At 43.5% G+C, this 17,382-nt stretch overlaps 1 protein-coding gene across 4 annotated transcripts in view; it reads left to right on the plus strand.

Moving 5' to 3' along the window:
* The window catches only part of NFIX (nuclear factor I X), a 110,441-nt gene that overhangs the window by 24,927 nt on the left and 68,132 nt on the right, over nucleotides 1-17,382 (plus strand). For 2 of the 4 annotated variants that reach the window (XM_027851148.1, XM_027851151.1), the window contains exon 2: nucleotides 10,787-11,318. In XM_027851148.1, the coding sequence (XP_027706949.1) occupies nucleotides 10,787-11,318 (532 nt within the window). Of the gene's footprint in view, nucleotides 1-4,008; nucleotides 4,032-9,680; nucleotides 9,757-10,786; nucleotides 11,319-17,382 lie in introns of those variants that run through there. The other 2 variants (XM_027851149.1, XM_027851150.1) reach the window with 2 other exon arrangements.

The raw sequence follows: 17,382 nt of genomic DNA on the forward strand, positions 1-17,382 counted from the left end.
CTATCTATCTATCTATCTATCTATCTATCTATCTATCTATCTATCTACTTCAGGCTTTTAAAATTAAACTTGCTTCCTGTTCCCCCTAGTTATTTAGAGTCTCACGTCCCACCCATCTCCCCCCGCATTTCCTTGCATTTGTCCTTTAAGTAACTGCAAAAACTTTTTTTATTCTTAAATAGAGCGATATTGCGGAGGTGTTTTGCGGTGCTTTCTCTTTCCTGTCTTCAAAAAAATAATTTCAAAATTATAAAGTGAGTGTAGTGCTAGTGAAAGTGAGGGGTGAGCTTGAGTGAGCAGGCGCCTAGCATGGATCGGGCAGCCAGAACAGACATCTTCTCAGTTTTGGAGCCCAATTCGAGGGGCCCTTGAACCCCATCTAAGATCCACCTCCTCATGCTCCTTCCCATCCCTGGGACCCTTATTATCTACTACTCTCTCTTCCCTCTCACCTCAGGCCAGGAAGGGAAGGACTGGCACAGACATGTCCCAGCTTGGTGCTTATTTTTGCCAAACATGAAGGAATATGGACCCCCTTTTGGATTCACTTTTCCGATTGACCCAAAATATTGACAGACCTCTGCCCCATTTTTAAGCAGGAGTGCCTCTGTCTCGAGTACCTTTGCTTTCAGTTCGGGAAGCACTACCAACCTAACATACACAGTCCAATCTCAAGCAGGAGGTTACGCTGTGTCTTCACTGGGTAGGCATTAGATTAACATTAAGTCCTCTCAGCAATACTTTTCTTCGGGGCTTGTTGTAACTAAACATTTGGTTCTGATCACAGCAAAAGTAGAGTTCTGTATAATATATTCTCCAGGTAAATATATCATATTCTTAACTATGTGAGCTAGAAAATCCATAGTAACATTGCTGCTGCCTGTGTGTGGATATTTCTAAGCCAGCTTTTTTGGGAGGAGGGGAAGCATTGTAAATATTTGGAGCAGGGACAAACTCTGAGAGATGTAAGGCCTGGCCTAAAACAAGTCAGATCTGGATAAAGATTTTAATAAAAGTGTGCCATTTTACCCTGCCTTTGCCTTCTCCAGGGGCACCAGCTGCATGGCTCTGGTCTCCCAGGGAAGAATGCTCCTGGACTGTAAAAATCCTGGGGCTATGACAATGCTCATGGACTGATCTGACTTGGTTGCAAGGATGTTGGAACCTCACTTTGAAATATGTGGCCACCTCTGTCTGTCTGTCTGTCTGTCTGTTTATTTATCTCTACAATTAAAACCTGGGACCAAAGAGTAAAAGTGCTAAAGAGGAAGCTCTTTCTTTGCTAGTAATATTGTGTTATCAACATCTGGAAAACAACATTACAGCTCCTCTCCTTGACCTTCCCAAATACAGCCTCCCCCCTACTTTAATTTTTTTATCATCTTGCTATTTCAGATTCAGTTTTATGCACAATTTAAACATTTTCCAGCTCTATTCAAATCAGATTTTTTTTAATGGTTTGATTTTTTAAAATAGCCATTTTGATAAATTGGTCAATTCTCTCCCTATATTCCCATTTCATTTTCTTTCTGCCCTTCCAGTAATCACTCAGGTATGTAAAAGTCCTCCTTTCTTATCTAACACTTTCTTGACTTCATGTTGTCTACTCTTCAGGGCAGGTATTGACCATTTTCTCCTTTCCGGCCCTTCCCCAGTGTTTTTGTTTTCTATTCGCCCCCCAAAAATATTTGAACCAAAAAGCTTTTTTTTCCCCTTCTACCCACAGCAAACTGAAAGGACTAGTGAACCATGATTCAACAGCCTGAGAGCCTCTTTTCTTTCTTAGCATTAATTAACTCCAGTTCGTTAGGACGTTGAGTCTGTCACACAGTTTTCTCTTGTGTGTGTTGAATCGGGTCATAGAGGGAAACTTCCCGTGCAAACAGTTTGTGTTCGAGCAGGAGAACTCAGAGGAGGAGAAAGGGAGTGAAAAAAAGGGAAAGAGATCAAGAGAGAGAGGGAAAAGCTCAGCCTGCAGAGTCTGTCAGACTAACTAAACACATTGCTAGTGTAGTTAAATGTGGCACTCACAATTGTGCCCTGTTCACTGGTTCCTGATATTGTGCAAATAGGTATTATCCCGATGCTTTGGCAATAACACTATCAATAACATTTTAAAGTAATCTTCTAGTAATAAAAACAAAAAATTTTTTTTGTGGGGGGGAGTCATCATTCTTCTCTATCTAAATCAGTTAGGTCCGGAGCAGATTAAGGAAACTGCCTTCTACAGTAGTGTTGCCCCGACTTTTCTCGAGGCCATAGTGAAATCCTGGGACCCCCTCTCTCTGCCGGAGATTGCGGGCACCTCCTGTTGCCGGGGCAACCTGCAGAAAGCTGCTCCCGAAGGCGAGAAGGGTAGGGAGACTCTGTGTATGTGTGTGTGTGTGTGTGTGTGTGTGTGTGTGTGTGTGTGTGAGCGCGCGCGCACGCGTGTGTAAGTCTGTGCACACAGGTCCAAAACTAGACAACTCCACAAGTTAGACTTCAAGTTCTTCAAATGAAGCAGAATATTTCTCTGGCTTCTATAAGCCCTTCCCACACACCTTCAACTTTATAGGTAGCGTGCAGGGCTAGTTACAGAGCACGGAGCTGGCAGCTCAGCTTCGGAGCAGAAGGAATGGGTTAGAACTGAGAGAGGTCGCCTCTGGAATTTAGCTGCAGTGCCTGTGGCTGCGGAGCTCCGGAGAAAACCATCAGTCCGACTGGATTTAGGAAGAAAAAGCAGTTTTCCCCAGGAGAATCGCATATCCTCTTTCAGGGATTGGGGGTTTGCTGGCTGTGGGACTTATTGAGACTTTTCTTCTGAGTTGCCTGTCCTGGGCTTTCCTGGCCCTTCTCTCCCCCTTTTAGATTCCCTTAGATACAGGCCTAGACACATAAACCAGCTTTGCCAGAGAACCTGGCCATGAGCTAGACCTTATCCCCACTTCCCCACCCTGCCAAATCCGGACTTTTTTTTTTTAAAGTGTTAGGTTTGGGAGAGTAGTTTGGCTCAGGGATTACTCATTTAAAGCACCTGAGCTAATTGCCATCTTTGCCTAGCAAACTAGGTAGACTGGCACCTCAGGATGCAATTATGCTTTTCAGACAGAATAGGGTCTAATGACATGGAGACCCATTTTCTTTATTAACCAGGTACAGAATGCTAGTATATATGGCTGTACATAGGTGAATAAATACATAATCCTTTGTAGAGGAAGTCTAATGTATAGCTAATATAAAATACTCAATAGTCTGAAGAAGAGTGTTTTTGCTCTAAGTTTTCTTATTGGCCTTGTTTGGTCATTGCTGTTTGAAGACAGAAGAATTAGGCATGACTATCTTTTGATTTGCTTATTAAAAAAAAAACTTACTGATTTTTTTTTTTGTTTCACTATAGACTGTGGAGCTTGAGGGAAAAATAGAGAATTTCCATTTTTACATGAGGGAAGAGCTTGGATTGCTTGTTTCCCCAAATCCTTTCTCCCCCAAACTCTTCCCCCTCCTTAATTTAACTCAGTGCCAAAGGTGGGGGGAGCATGTGCTTGGAGGAGTGGGAGATACTTGGAAGCCAGAGAAGTGGGGGGGAGGTAGAAGGCTGACTGCCTGGCCAAAACCCAGTCCAAAGAAGCCCAGCATGTAGTCTGGAGAAACAAAATTTAAAAAAAAAAAAAAGGAAAAGAAAGAAAAGAGGGAAAAAAGGAGGGGAGGGAAGCCCTCCAATTCTCAAAGGTATATGCAGCTGGGCCTGTTTCTTATTTCTGCCCTGGCCTGCACCTATTACTCTTTGGGCACCCTCTGGGGTGGGTGAATGCTGGGGAAGGGAGATAGGCAAGGGGTAGGGATAGATGAGAGTATTCAGAAAAAAAAAAGACTTAGAATATTACTTGCCTCCAATGCAGATTGTTGAAGATAGGACCTCACTGATATGATGTTCGTGAGAAAAGCAAAGTGGAAGTCCTAGGCAATTATTTTGCTAGTTCAGACCCCAAACCCGCTTTCACCAAATTACTTGATCATTCAGGCAGCAGCACTTTTTGATGGATTTCCAGGTAACTGTCTCATTAGGTTTGCTTTGGCCATGAAGAACTTTCCTCCTCTGGGCAAGCATTGGCAATGGGGTGCCTCTCGATCCTCTTTTCCTTTTGTTCCACGATCCTGGTCTTTGCCCTGGTCCATTCCTACCCCATTGCCTGACTCCCCATATGGTACTGATTTCTCTCCATTGGCTGATCACTCGTTCTTCAGGCAGGTATTTGCGGGAAATTGATGGTGAAGTTGGGGGGCAGCTAAAGGTGCTGACCAGGATCATAGTGAGAAACTGAGTCCCAATGGACTAATACAGGTGCTGGATTGAATTGTAAAACCACAGGAAGGAGAAGAGCTAACTGAAACTACATTTTTGGCCTTCCTTCTCCTTTGCCCTTTTCCACAGGCTGCTAATATAGTAAAGTGGATTATTTGTGCTAACTAGTATGTCTGATGCTTTCTATCCAGACTTGTGGATTATTTACACTAACTGTAGTATAGTTATGCAAATTAAATTATCCTGGGCCCTCTAGACTACCAAGGTCAGGAGGAATTAAAGCTGGGCCTTAAAAAAATTAGGCTGCGAGCAAGTAGGATTTTTTTTTTTTTTAAAGAAAATTGATTTCCCAATGGTGGGTCATGGTTCTCATGACCACCAAATCCTTTATGGTCACGATACTATTGGCAAGTATGAGAGGACTGGGAACATGTTTTCGTTGGCTTGGAGAATTTTTAAGACTACTTACGAGATAGTAGTAGTATGTCCTTCAGTTTTCTTTCAAATAACCCACTGGGCCTCTGAAGAAAGCACTTTATTTTCTAGAATAAGGTTTTATTTATTTTTTTTTACCAACATAGAAATAGCTATTTTTCTTTTTCTTAGCTGATGATTCCTACCCCCCTCCAATCTCTACCACACCTTTAATAAACCTTTCTCTAACTTGTCTATCTATGTTGTACTCTTCCTTCCTTTCATCTCTGTCTTCACCCCTTCTCTTTTCTTTTTGCCAATCTCATAATTCCCCCCTTTGGGTATATATTTCCAGGGCTTTGCTTGCTCTCTTCTTGCCCACACTTACTTTTTTCTTTCCCCCTTCTCCGTTCCCTTCTCCCCTGTTTTTCTCTGTGTCTCTCTCGGGTACTTTATTTTTAGTGCCCACTGAAACCTGCATATATACTTTTATATTTCAGAGCAAACTGTTGCTGTTTTCTCACATTCAGTACAGTAGCAACAAGGGTTTCTTCCTCACACAGACAAGCTATATTCCATTCCAGAATACAAAAACCCAAATAAATTCTAAAAGTATGTTATTTGGCTTTTGTAAATTTTTTTAATAAAGGAAACACCTCCATTTTTAATTTTTCTATCATTTTTATGGGTGTTTTTATTTTATAATTTCTTTTCCCTTTTTTTGTTTTATTTACTTTGTTTACTTTTGTCTCTTTAATATGCTCATCTTTCTTTTCTAGGCTTCTTTTACTTTTGTCTTTTCTTTTACCTTCTCTGCCTCCTCCCCTTTTCTCTGTCTTTTCTGTCTCCAGCTACCTGCCTGTCTTTTCTTTTCTTTCTTTTTTTCCTTTTCTCTCATCTCCTGAACCTTTGCACTTTCTGGGTGACTCAAACTTAGAGGAACCTTTAATAGTTGAAAACCTTTTATGTCTTGGCCCTGGTCCGCCCAGTATAGAGCTGTCTGAACTCCCTGATGATCGAAAGGAGGGAGAAAAGGAGGGAAAGAGGCAGATACAGGGCACAGGTAGTTTTCTAACAGGAGCTTTCACTCTGCTAACAAAAGGGGGACAGTCCCCTTTTGTCTGGGACTCCTGAGGGGCGTGTTTCTAGGGCTTCTGTCTGCCACAAATGGAACACAGGTGGAGCAGGGTGACAGGAGGGCAGAGAGTGCTGCTTGAGATCTGACTGACTTAATCTCTTCTGATTTTGTTGATCAAAATAACTTTTACTCCCTCTTTTGGTATTTAGGGTATACCCAACAGTCTTCCAGAAATATGTTTCCTATTGTGTGTCCCTATGGAACTTACCCCTTAGCTACTACCTGAGGGAAAGAGATGAGATGAGAGACCTAAGTTGGCTGGGAACCTGTGGGGGCTCCTCCCACTCCTATTACCCTTCTTCTGCCCACCTTTAAAGGCAATGGAAACTGACCACTGGGCAAATCAGCAACTGACTCTTGTTCTCTCTTTAAGTTCCTTGACTTGGGAAGGGCCTGTAACTAATGGATCTTTCTAAGGCTTGAAGAGGGGAGTGTGTGTGTGTGTGTGTGTGTGTGTGTGTGTTGTTAGAGGCACTACCAACCTCTGGTATCAGTTCTGTCCACCTCTGAGGCAATCTTTTTATCCATCTGCCTGGGCCCATCCTAGGAGCATAGGTCTCTCACTGCTCCACAAACTCCTAGCTGTGACTCTCTAGCTACCTGGTCTCTAGTTTACTTGCTTTAGAATTCTTACCTCCCTTTCCTTAGTGACACCATTAGATTGTGTGCTTGCATAAACACAGAGAGATACTGCTGCTAATGCTTAACAACTAGCTAAGGCTGAATATATTTATGGGCAACATCTAATGTTCAGTGTAAACTGAATTACTAGAAAATGTATACTTACTCTATACATGCATGTCTGAGTGCACATGATGTCTTTTCTCATTGACTTTGCTGTAAACCATTTATATCTCAAATATCTCAAGAAGGAAAGTTGTTTTGGGTGTTTTGGTTTACATCAGACATTAGATTCACTCTCCTCCTGCTTTGGTTAAGGTACAAAATTAACCAGTTATTATCTGACATAATCGAATTATTGAAAAGTAGCTGTAACATACTTACGTAAACTATTCTCCTATTCCCAGTACTGAATATATACACACACACACACACATATATGTATGTATGTATGTATGTGTGTGTGTATGCCATTTGAGGAAAAGGACAGGCTAGCTTCAGCCTTCCTGCTCCATTATTGGTTATTGTCTATACCTGGTCTGTATGCTGCATCTATACAAGAGTTCATAACCCATGAGACTCTTCTGCTGAAAGTAAAGCCATAGTATGAGATATTTCAAATGAGGTTCTTTCTCCCCCACTGCTAGATTAGATGTCAGTCTAACTGGAGATAAGGGTATCTGTCTCTGTCCATCTCTTTCTTTCCTCTCTCTCTTTCTTCCATGTCTTTTTTTTTTTTTACCCTTCTCTAACTTTTGCTTCCCAGGTCCCAATGCAGTGACTTCTCCATAGGCTTCCTTTGGAAGGAGTAGTTAGGAAGAAACATGAGACTTCCTTAACCTCTTTTCTCAGACAGATTCACTGCTCCTTAGGTCCCTGCCTCTTTTCACAGTATTCAGCTATTGGCCCTGTCATGAGGATCTGGAGTAAAAGCTATTCACCATCAGGAATAACCACCAGGATTCTCCCAGGGCTGAGCACTGATCTCTTCTCTTTATCCCATTTCTCTGTGTTTATCTAGCTCTTCTGGATCAAAGCCTTTGTCTTCTTTGCCCTCTTTTTCTTCTTTCTCTCACTCCCTTTCATTTAATTTGTTGTTGTTTGTTCTCTTGACATAGACAACCTTGTGCTGTGCAAGTTAGGCCTCTCAGCTCAGTCTGAGTAAGTTTGGGGAGTAGGACAGTTGACTGAGAAAATAGGTTTGAAAATCTCTCTTCAAAAAGAAAATTATTTTTAAAAAGAAGTGGAAAGAGGATAAGAGTGAGAAAGAAAAGGGAATATAAATCCTGAGAAGGAAGAGCAGTAGACAAAAGACAGGAAATAACTTCTGAAATTGAGTGTGAATCTGTTGCTATCATTTCTCTGTTGGTTTGTCTGCACAGCTATAGTACTCGTCAGTGTAGGGCTAGGATAGGGGCTATAAACTGGTAATAAATATATTATTTCAATGTAGCAAGCTAAACTGTGTCTGTATGGGCGTTATTCAGAGATTCTAAAGAAAACTTTCCTGATAGAATACTGCATGCTGATGGAGGTTGGAAGGAAGGCAGGGAAAGAGTGGTCTTCAGTTGTTTTTTGTTTTTGATTTTGGCTATGGGCCTTTTTTCTTTCTTTCTTTCTTTCTTTCTTTCTTTCTTTCTTTCTTTCTTCCTTCCTTCCCCCCCCCCCCTTTCTCTCTCTCTTTCTCTCTAACCTAGGGATGCAGGATTAAGATTTCTACTTGGGGTGACCAGCTGAGTTTTCTTTTTAGAAAGAGACTAGAAGGAGTTGTTTACATATATACTTTCTCCTGCTCTCTCTCTGTTTCCTCTCTTCTCCTCTCCTGTCCTCTTCTCTTCTCTTTTCTCCTCTCTCTCTCTCCTTTTTCTCTCCTCTTTTCCTTTTCTCTTCCTCTTCATAGAACTGCAAACCTATATAGCTCAGGATGATAACTTCTACTTTTCCTTGTTTTCTCCCTAAATAAAAAAGGAAGCAAGAGACAGAAAAAGAGCTCGTGCATGTATGGGAGAGAGACTGAAACCAAAATACAGAAAGAAGGCGCAGCTGCTTTCTCCAAGGCCTTCTGGGGCTCCCGGTTATATGCATTCCTTTATTTATTTATTTTTCTGGCTAAAAAATATAATTTCCGCAGCCGCCTCTTGCCTCCCCCCCCCACTTAAATTTGCTGTGCCGTTGCTGCCAAATCTACCAGAGTGGGAGCATGGAATAAAAAATTCATAACTGCTGGACTTTGCTTGTTCATTAGATATGAACTTGTCGATTTGGCAAATTGTTTTTGGTCTCTAACCGCCCGGTCCCTCCCCACCCTCCCAGGCTCTCCTCCTTTCCCTCCTCCCCTCTGATGCAGCCATTGGCTGTTCAGTAGATGTCTCTTTGCCAAATAGGTGGATCCTTCTCTCTCTCTTTCTCTCTCTTCCCCCCCCCCCCTTTTTTTTCTGGCTTTGGCACAAGCAAATGGATGGGGATTGAGCATGAAAGGAGAGAGAGGGAGTTTGAGAGAGAAAAGAAGCAAAAAAAAAAAAAAACCCCACAGCACACTCTCTTCTCTCTCTCTCTCTCTCTCTCTCTCTCTCTCTCTCTCTCTCTCTCTCTCTCTCTCTCACGCGCCTCTGCCAGCGACGGTCTGCAGCCGGTCAGAACTCGTCCTTTTCCCCGGGAATCTGCGATCTCCCCCTTTTCCTCCAAACAGGCGGAGAGAGAGGCAGATCTAAGTTTACATCCCTGTGCCGTTGCCAAAGCCGAAAGCCTTTTTCTTCAGCTGCTGCTTTTTCTCTCCTGGGTTTTTGGCGGGGGGTGTGTGTGTGGGGGGGTGTGGGGGTAGGGATAGGGGTGGGGAGCTGGATTTGGGTTTTTCTTTCAGCATATATCTTTTTTTTTTTTTTAATTGGAGGGATGCACAGGAGGGGAAATTGAAAAAAAAAATTGTTGGCTTTTGTTTACCTGGCGTGTGTGGCAACGGGCTTTCTCACTGCCTGCCATCTCTGACCTTTCTTTCTTTCCTTTCTCTTCTTTCCAAAGGAAAAAAAATAATCCCCCCCCCCATGTGCATGAAGGGTTAAGGGGGAAATGGGGGGGGGAATCTGAGAATCCAACCAAGCCCTGCCCCCCTTCTGTAGAAAACCAATAACACCCCCTTCCTTTTTAAAAAATTTTACCTTCATCCTATCCTTTCTCCTCCTCCTCCCACTCCCTCCTTTCCACACCCCCCACCCCCACCCCCACCCCCAACTCACAACTCTGTTGAGTCCAGAATTTCAGAATCTGGTGTTGGGCTTTGCCGGGATGCTTCGGAGGAATGGTAATTATTTATTTTTTCCAGATTTGTATTTAGCAAAAAGGAGTCAAATATTATTTAACCCCCAAACAACAACAACAACAACAAAAATGAAATCTTAGCTCTCTTTACACCTGGCAGAGTGGAAAAAAGAGGGTAAAGGGGTCAGTGGGAAGATAGAGAAGGGGGTGGAAAAGGACCCAGTAGCTTTTAACCCTGATGTGACCAAGGCGAGCCACCTTGTTTATTTATTTATCCGAATAATAAATGTCTTGTTTATTATTATGATTAGCATTCTGATTGATGTTATTAATAATGTCATGCTTACATAGTTAAGATTTATAATTGATTAATAGAAATTCTAGGGTAGATGTTGAAACTGATCTGAAAGGAAGAAAAAGCACCTGGGGGTGGGGATCCAAATCTCTTTCGCCTCTTGTGGGTGTCATTTTCTTTTTTTGGGGGTTGCCAAAATTGAATAGTATCTGGGCTCATGGGGGTTTCTGCATGCATGAGTCCTTGTGCATGAGTGTGCAGACATATGTGCAGAGATACTGTACCTCCATGAGATAATACAGAGATCCTCCCTGCAATATAACATGGATATTGCATGGGCGCAACAGAGTGCAATGGGGATATCTGCTGCTTGTGTGTGTGAACACAGATATTGTATATGGGTGTGTGTCTGGTGTGTGTGTGTGTGTGTGTGTGTGTGTGTGTGTGTGTGAGAGAGAGAGAGAGAGAGAGAGAGAGAGAGAGAGAGAGAGAGAGAATAGGTGTGTGTATAGGCACTCAGTGGCTCTCTCTCTTTTGGTTGCTGGGAGTGAGATGGGAGCAAGTGCCTGGCTAAGCTGGCTAACCCTAGTTTTGTTGGGTGACTAGAAAGAAAAAAAATTGGCGGGGGGGGGAGGAGGGAGTCTATTTCCTTGTAGCATCCCTCTTCTAACACTTTTTGTTCTCTTTTCCTCTTCTTTTTTTCCTCACCATCTTCCCCTCCCTCCCTTCCTGCCGGCTCCCCACCTCGCCCCGCATGCTCCCGTCTTGCCGCCTGCAGGATGAATTCCACCCGTTCATCGAGGCCTTGCTGCCTCATGTCCGTGCCTTCTCCTACACCTGGTTCAATCTGCAGGCGCGGAAGCGCAAGTACTTCAAGAAACATGAGAAGCGCATGTCGAAGGACGAGGAGCGGGCAGTGAAGGATGAGCTGCTGGGGGAGAAGCCCGAGATTAAGCAGAAGTGGGCGTCCCGGCTCCTGGCCAAGCTGCGCAAGGACATCCGGCCCGAGTTCCGAGAGGACTTTGTGCTGACCATCACCGGCAAGAAGGCCCCCTGCTGTGTCCTCTCCAACCCTGACCAGAAGGGCAAGATCCGCCGGATTGACTGCCTGCGTCAGGCCGACAAGGTGTGGCGGCTCGACCTGGTCATGGTGATTTTGTTTAAGGGGATCCCCCTGGAAAGTACTGATGGGGAGCGGCTCTACAAGTCACCCCAGTGCTCCAACCCCGGCCTGTGTGTCCAGCCTCACCACATTGGAGTCACAATCAAAGAACTGGATCTTTACCTGGCTTACTTTGTCCACACTCCTGGTAGGTCATTCTGAACACTGTTTTCATTTTATTTTATTTACTTGGATTTAGATTATTTTCCTGTTTGTTTTATTATTTAAAAAAAAAGATCAAATTGCAGTAGGCCTCAGTGGGCACTCTAGCAGGGGCCTGCACTATTCCTGGGGTTCACTTTTTCTTTATTCTCTTTTTTCCTTCCCTTCTTCTTTATTCTTCCTCTGTTAGGTGCCCTTACCACAGTCCCTATTTTATGTCTCCATCTTTTGAAGGACTATCTTGTTCCAAAAAAGCTTCATGGCTCTTTGGTTTGGGACTGGAATGTCCCAGGATTTGTCCTGTGTTGGTGAGAGATTGAGATGGGGGAGAATCCAGAATTTGTGTTATATTTTAAAATGAAAGTGAAGAGGTGTTGGGGCACCACAGGGCTATCCCCTTAGGTTGTTGTCGGACATGCTTTTGGCATGATACTGGGCAGTGCTAATGTCAGCGGGAGATGAAACTGGGATGCTCTGTGGATATCAGGCTGAACTCTCCCTTCTGTGAATCAATAAAAAAAAAAGAATGTATCAAACACTAAGGTACCCCGGCTTTAGACACTCAGGCTGAAGATGAATTAGGTAGGGATGGAAAAGGGAGTTGTTTTGGCTAGGCCTAGCTGTTGCTAGAGAAGAATTGGGCAGTGATTTCACCGAGAAATCTGGGGAGGGGGTGCGGAACAAAACAAAACAACAAACAAACTGGAAAGACTCTGCTTTTACTGTCCAAAGCTCTGAGTCCTTACTCTGTCTTTTTTGGGGCTGAACGGGTCAGATCTGTACCCTGGATAGACTTAATTGCAGATAAATAAAAGTTGGGCACACTTGTGTGGCACAGTGGTAGTGGCTTGGCAGTTTTTACAATGATATATTTTTCATGCCACTCTCTTTGGCCGAGAATATCCCCCCCCCCAGGAAAAGCTTTTTATTTTTATTTTTAAAGATCTTTGCTCCATAAGGATTTTCTTAGTACTTTTTTCTCCTTCCCTCTTTTTACTCTGCTTTTGGAGTTTGGGGGCTTTAATTCCTCTTCTATTTTTTCCTCCTGTCCCTTTTATAATTTCTTTCTGCTTTTGTTTTCTTACAAATTGAAACAGAGATGGCTGGTTAATTTTTAGCCTCCACTCAGCTACGCCCAATTTACTGCCGCCTTTGAAACCCAAACGAGCCGGCACTCTGTGATTAAGCAAAGCAGAAGTGTGTTTACATTATGCCCAACCAACTTGTAATGAGAGGGCTACCAAACCTTTTTCTTTTTCTTTTTTTTTTTCCTCCCTTTTCCTGTATTCTAGCTTTCTCTTTCTCATCTCAATTCTTCCTTTCTCTGGTTAGGCGATCATAGGAGGACGTAGCTCAACTTAATGGACTGTTTCAAATGTTCTTTTCTATGTCATGGTGTGTGTGTATGTATGTGTGTGTATGTGTGTGTGTGTGTATGTGTGTGTGTGTGCCCCTTTCGTTTAAGAAACAGGAAAAAAAGAGGGAAAACTGCTGCTATTAACATTGTCTATTTGGGGAGTTGAGGAGGGTATCCATATATAAATATAATTTCAGGCACCCTCAGCCTTGGTTTTATAGGAACTCAACAGAGGTTGATATGGTTAGTTTTGGAAGAGAGCTTTGGGGAAAAAAAAAGGAATTATTTTCGACTTCCTCTTTCATCTGTTTTTTCGTGTCTAGAGAAGCAGTTTTCTTAGCAGGGTGGCAGTGGGCACTGCAGCTGGGCACTGCCTCCTTGCTCCTCTCTAGGTCCATGACTGGCCTTACTGGTGCTAGGTGAATGTGACCATTGCTGGCAAAGAGAGAGTGAACTATTAAATCAGGAGACTTCTCTCTTTTTTTTTTTTTTTGAAAGATAAAACTACAACAACAACCCAACAAAAGGTTAGCTCTCCGTTCTCATGTCTGCTGACTGAGACAGAAAGTCTTTTTATTTATTTTTTGGTTTGAAGGGACACAGAGAAGACATGGAACTCTATTATTCCATTATCTGAGCCAGTGAGGCAGTCGACCCCAGGTTAACCTGCAGATGTCTTAGGAATAGGGTTGTGCACCCTCTGATTAAGAGATGGGGACAGAGGAAGACTCGAAATTTTAGTCATGATATACCTTGACCCAGCCTTATCCAGCTTTCCACTTGAATCAGTCTGTTTCCTCACATTTTAGGCCACATTCTTGACTTCCATCAACATACAGCAGAGTTGAGATGAAGCGAATGTCACAAGAGACCATTTCACTGTCACGGCTCTGGCTCCTAAATTAACCAGGCAGACTTCTTGGGGAAAGGGGTGATGACCTGCTGACCTAAGGAACTCAGTGGCGCTGTCAAATCACACAATTGTCACTATGTTCTACTCACTCAAGGCAGACTGCTAAAGCTGAGTCTCCACAGTAAAATAAATAAATAAAACAAGGCAGTTCATCAAATCATTTAGGCCCTCAAACCTTAGATAATTCAGATAGATGAAAGTAGAATTTATTTTTTGCTCTGAATTATTTGAATAGTAGTTCGGGACTTTGTCTGAGCTGAGTGGTACACTGGATGAGGGGATTTTGGGGAATTCAGAGTATAGTTAGGGCAAATTGGGCCACCAGTGGGATTCTTTGTTTTTTCCTTTAGGAAGGTAGTTGGGAGGTGGAATGTAGTAGCAGTATATATGCCTTCCTGGGCTGAGCCAACTAGAACTCTTCTTCATTTGCTCATTCACTGAGCTGAGTTATCACCCTCTTCTCTTAACACATTGGATGGTTTGGCAGCTTGTGCCCAGCCCTGAACAATGACAGTTTGGGAAAGTCTATAGATTATCTTCCTATCCTCCCCTATCTCCTCCAATAGTCTTTCCAACACTCTCCACCTATAAGATGGTGGTCACTGGGGGAATTGTTTTGGGCTTAGGAAGGAGAAATTTGATTTTTCATCTATAAATACAGTACCATGTCCCGAAGTGAGCTGATTTCATTTGGGGGGAGTATAAAGATGAGTGTGAACGTATACTGTGTCATTTGCCAAACTCTTGGTGGTTGGGCTCTTGTAGTGCATTTAGACCATTGGTTACCCCTTAGATGAAACTTGAGGAAACGATTTGCCTGGAGAGAGAGGACATGACGAAAGTGGCATGAGGAGTCTCGCTTCACTTTGAACGTATGGTATTAGAATGACGATTTGTTCCCCATACCTTTGTTCTTAAGCAAAGAAGGAGGACCTTCTTTCTTGGTGTGAAGGAAGCCTATTGATTTGGGGAGTATATGAGTTTTCCTGCTATGAGAAGAAACGGTCTGGAGTGATAGATCAGGTAAGGGGCAAGGCCGAAATCACTCCATTTTCTCTGAGTACAGACATGGTACCGAGGCTACTATCCCAAGCTCCAGTGGGGGATTCTAAGGTGTAGGTGAGAAATATCAAGCCTTCCTTCCCCTGGGAACTGGTCTTTAGAAAGGCAGAAGCAAACTGAAAATATAAGACACCTATCAAGGACCAGAAGCTGTGCAGTATGATTTCCCACCCCACTCCTATCCCCTGCCAATCTCGAAACCTGCATAGGGTGGCAGCCTCGGGGATATAAAATACTGTAATGAGAAGTCTTGAATGATGGATATGCCATCCCTTGCCTTGGGTGCCTGCCCCTTACCTCGCAGGTAACCACATATCCATTTTACCTTGGACTCCAGGTGAACTTTATCCAGGATCTAGGCAGGCATACTGACAGGAGATCCTTCTTTCTTTCCCTTTCCCTCCAGAGGTTGGAGCTTTGCTCTCAGGTTTTGCTCAGGTTCCCCTTCCTGATTAAAGAGGCTCTTTTGGGGAAAGTAAAGTGGCTGTCTGCTTTCCTGGCCTGTTGGCTTTGCTGCTCCCCCTGAGTTCCTAATATTCTTAAGCTAGGACTTTCTGTTTGCCTCAGGTCAGCCTCATGCTGCCTCAGGGGTTCAGTGAGAGGGGATACCCATTGTGGGAGTCTCATTTTCCCTGGCCTACTCACAACTCATTCCCAGGAGAAACAGATGTGTGGCTTCCCCACCTGCCACCTGACTTTGCCACTCCATGAAATGACATTTGTATGTATCCTCTGAGGTAGTTCCATCTTGTGTGAGGGTTAGCAATGGGAGCTACCTCAAGGAGGTGCCCATCACCAGGTGGCAATATGGAAGGATCACTAGGTACAGGTGCATAGGGTACACAGATGATCTCAGCAGTGGGTGGTAGGTAATAAAAATAAAAGCATCTATATTCATATAGTACGTTACCATTTACAGAGCACTTTTCTTTTAAAAGACCTGTGAATTAAGTAAGGCAAGTGTTATTCACGTTTTATGTATGGGGAGACTGAGACTCAGATTAAATGACCTACTCATGTTTATACAGCTTCTAGGTGATAGAGCTGGGACTTAGAACTGGGATCCTGGAGTCTCATGTTTGATCTTTCTTATAGTGAGATTTCCCTGAAAAAAAAAAACACTAGGAAGAAAAGGCAGACTTGGCTTCACCCTAATTATGGCTTTTTTTTCCCTTGTTGCCTCTCATGCTGGTGTCCTGCTTACCTGCTGTATTATACTTTGTCCCTGGGACTACCTACCTTTGCTACCTGTGGTGGGTAGCTAATTTGTTTGAAGTTTCTGTTTCTTAAGTTGAATTTGAAGCAAGAGCAAAAAGAAAACTTCCCAATCTTGGTTTGGTTGGGTAAGGTATGGGGTAAGCATAAAAGAGCAGGGAAGAGGACCACTTTTGCCAGGAGATAATGGTGATCAGCTGGTTGTTCTTCTGACCCAGGGTGCAGCACTATACGGCATTGCCTGTCTGAAATACACAGAAAGAAGATACTCTTTTGAATACCTCACCAGTCTGTGAGCTTGTGGGGCAGAGAATTTAGAGCAGGAGAAGGACCTAATTCAGAATCATCTCTTTTAAGCCTCTCAATTTACAAATGAGGAAACTGAGTCTCACAGAGGTTACATTGCCCAGTAGTGTAAGCCAGGATTCACAACTAGGTCTTTTGACTCTAAATCTAGTTTGCTTTCCATAATACCGTGCAGATTCCATTTTCTCGGCATCTCTTATGGCCCTCTGACTGTATTATTAAGACATTTTGAGAAAGGGTCCCAGTGGGCTTTTATAAAGTATATTAATTTCCTTTAGGAGTCTAAGGCCTAAGAACCAGGAGACTTGGGGCCTCCTTCAAGGCCATACTCCAGGGGTGGAGAAACCTAGGGTGCCGAGGAAAAGGGAACTGCCGAGGATATGTGATTAGAAGGGGGAATTGGCAAGAATAGAAATGAGAGGGAAGTATCATTTTTCCCTTTCCCACTCAGGTGTCCTGGAGCAGCTGGGCAGAGAGGGTAACACTCGGCTGCCCTCTCTGCCCAGGGGAGGTGCTTCTCTCTTTTTCCTTCTCCTCTACTCTCTGTCTCAGGACCTGCCACGCTTCAGTTATTTTATCCTTTAGTGTCCAATTCAGAGGTCTTTTCAAAGGCCCCAGCCGTGTCAGCCCGGTGCTCACACAAAAGGCCTCTTTGATTTGTTGTTTGTTTTCATTTGCCAGTGGAAGGGGGAGGGGGAATGGAGAAAGAGCTTCTGGGTTTAAAAATTTTTTTATTTGGGTTGCTTGCTTCATTCCCAGAGGACTTGGCTCCTTGGAACCTCAGTCCAGAGTTGGGGGTAGGAGAAAGATCAACAACTTTCTGGGGAGGGCAGGAGGTGGAACTGCCCCAGTGTAAGGGAAGGTAGAGATGGATTTAGGAAGAATTGGGCCTTTGCCATTAAGGGGACTATGGTGAGAACTGGAACCTGGACCTTGGCCGGACCCTTACCACCATTTGGTGATAGAGATGGAGGAGACTGAATACCTGACTTTAGAGATCTCTGCCCTCTGACCGTCTGTGCCCTTAGAGAGCAGTTGTTTAGAGCAGGGTGGGATGACTTCGTCCTCTAATTTCTTGTAATGTATCTTTGGTTGTTACTGTAACTACAGGGGTAGGTACTCTAGAGTTCTTGAATAAGTTAGGAGCAACAGGGGGAAGGTCAGTTAGGCTTGGGCCTTTTTTGGAAATTCTCAATG

The sequence above is a fragment of the Vombatus ursinus genome, unplaced genomic scaffold, assembly GCF_900497805.2.
Source record: "Vombatus ursinus unplaced genomic scaffold, bare-nosed wombat genome assembly UNPS02009173.1, whole genome shotgun sequence".
In the NCBI taxonomy this organism is placed as follows: Eukaryota; Metazoa; Chordata; class Mammalia; order Diprotodontia; family Vombatidae; genus Vombatus; species Vombatus ursinus.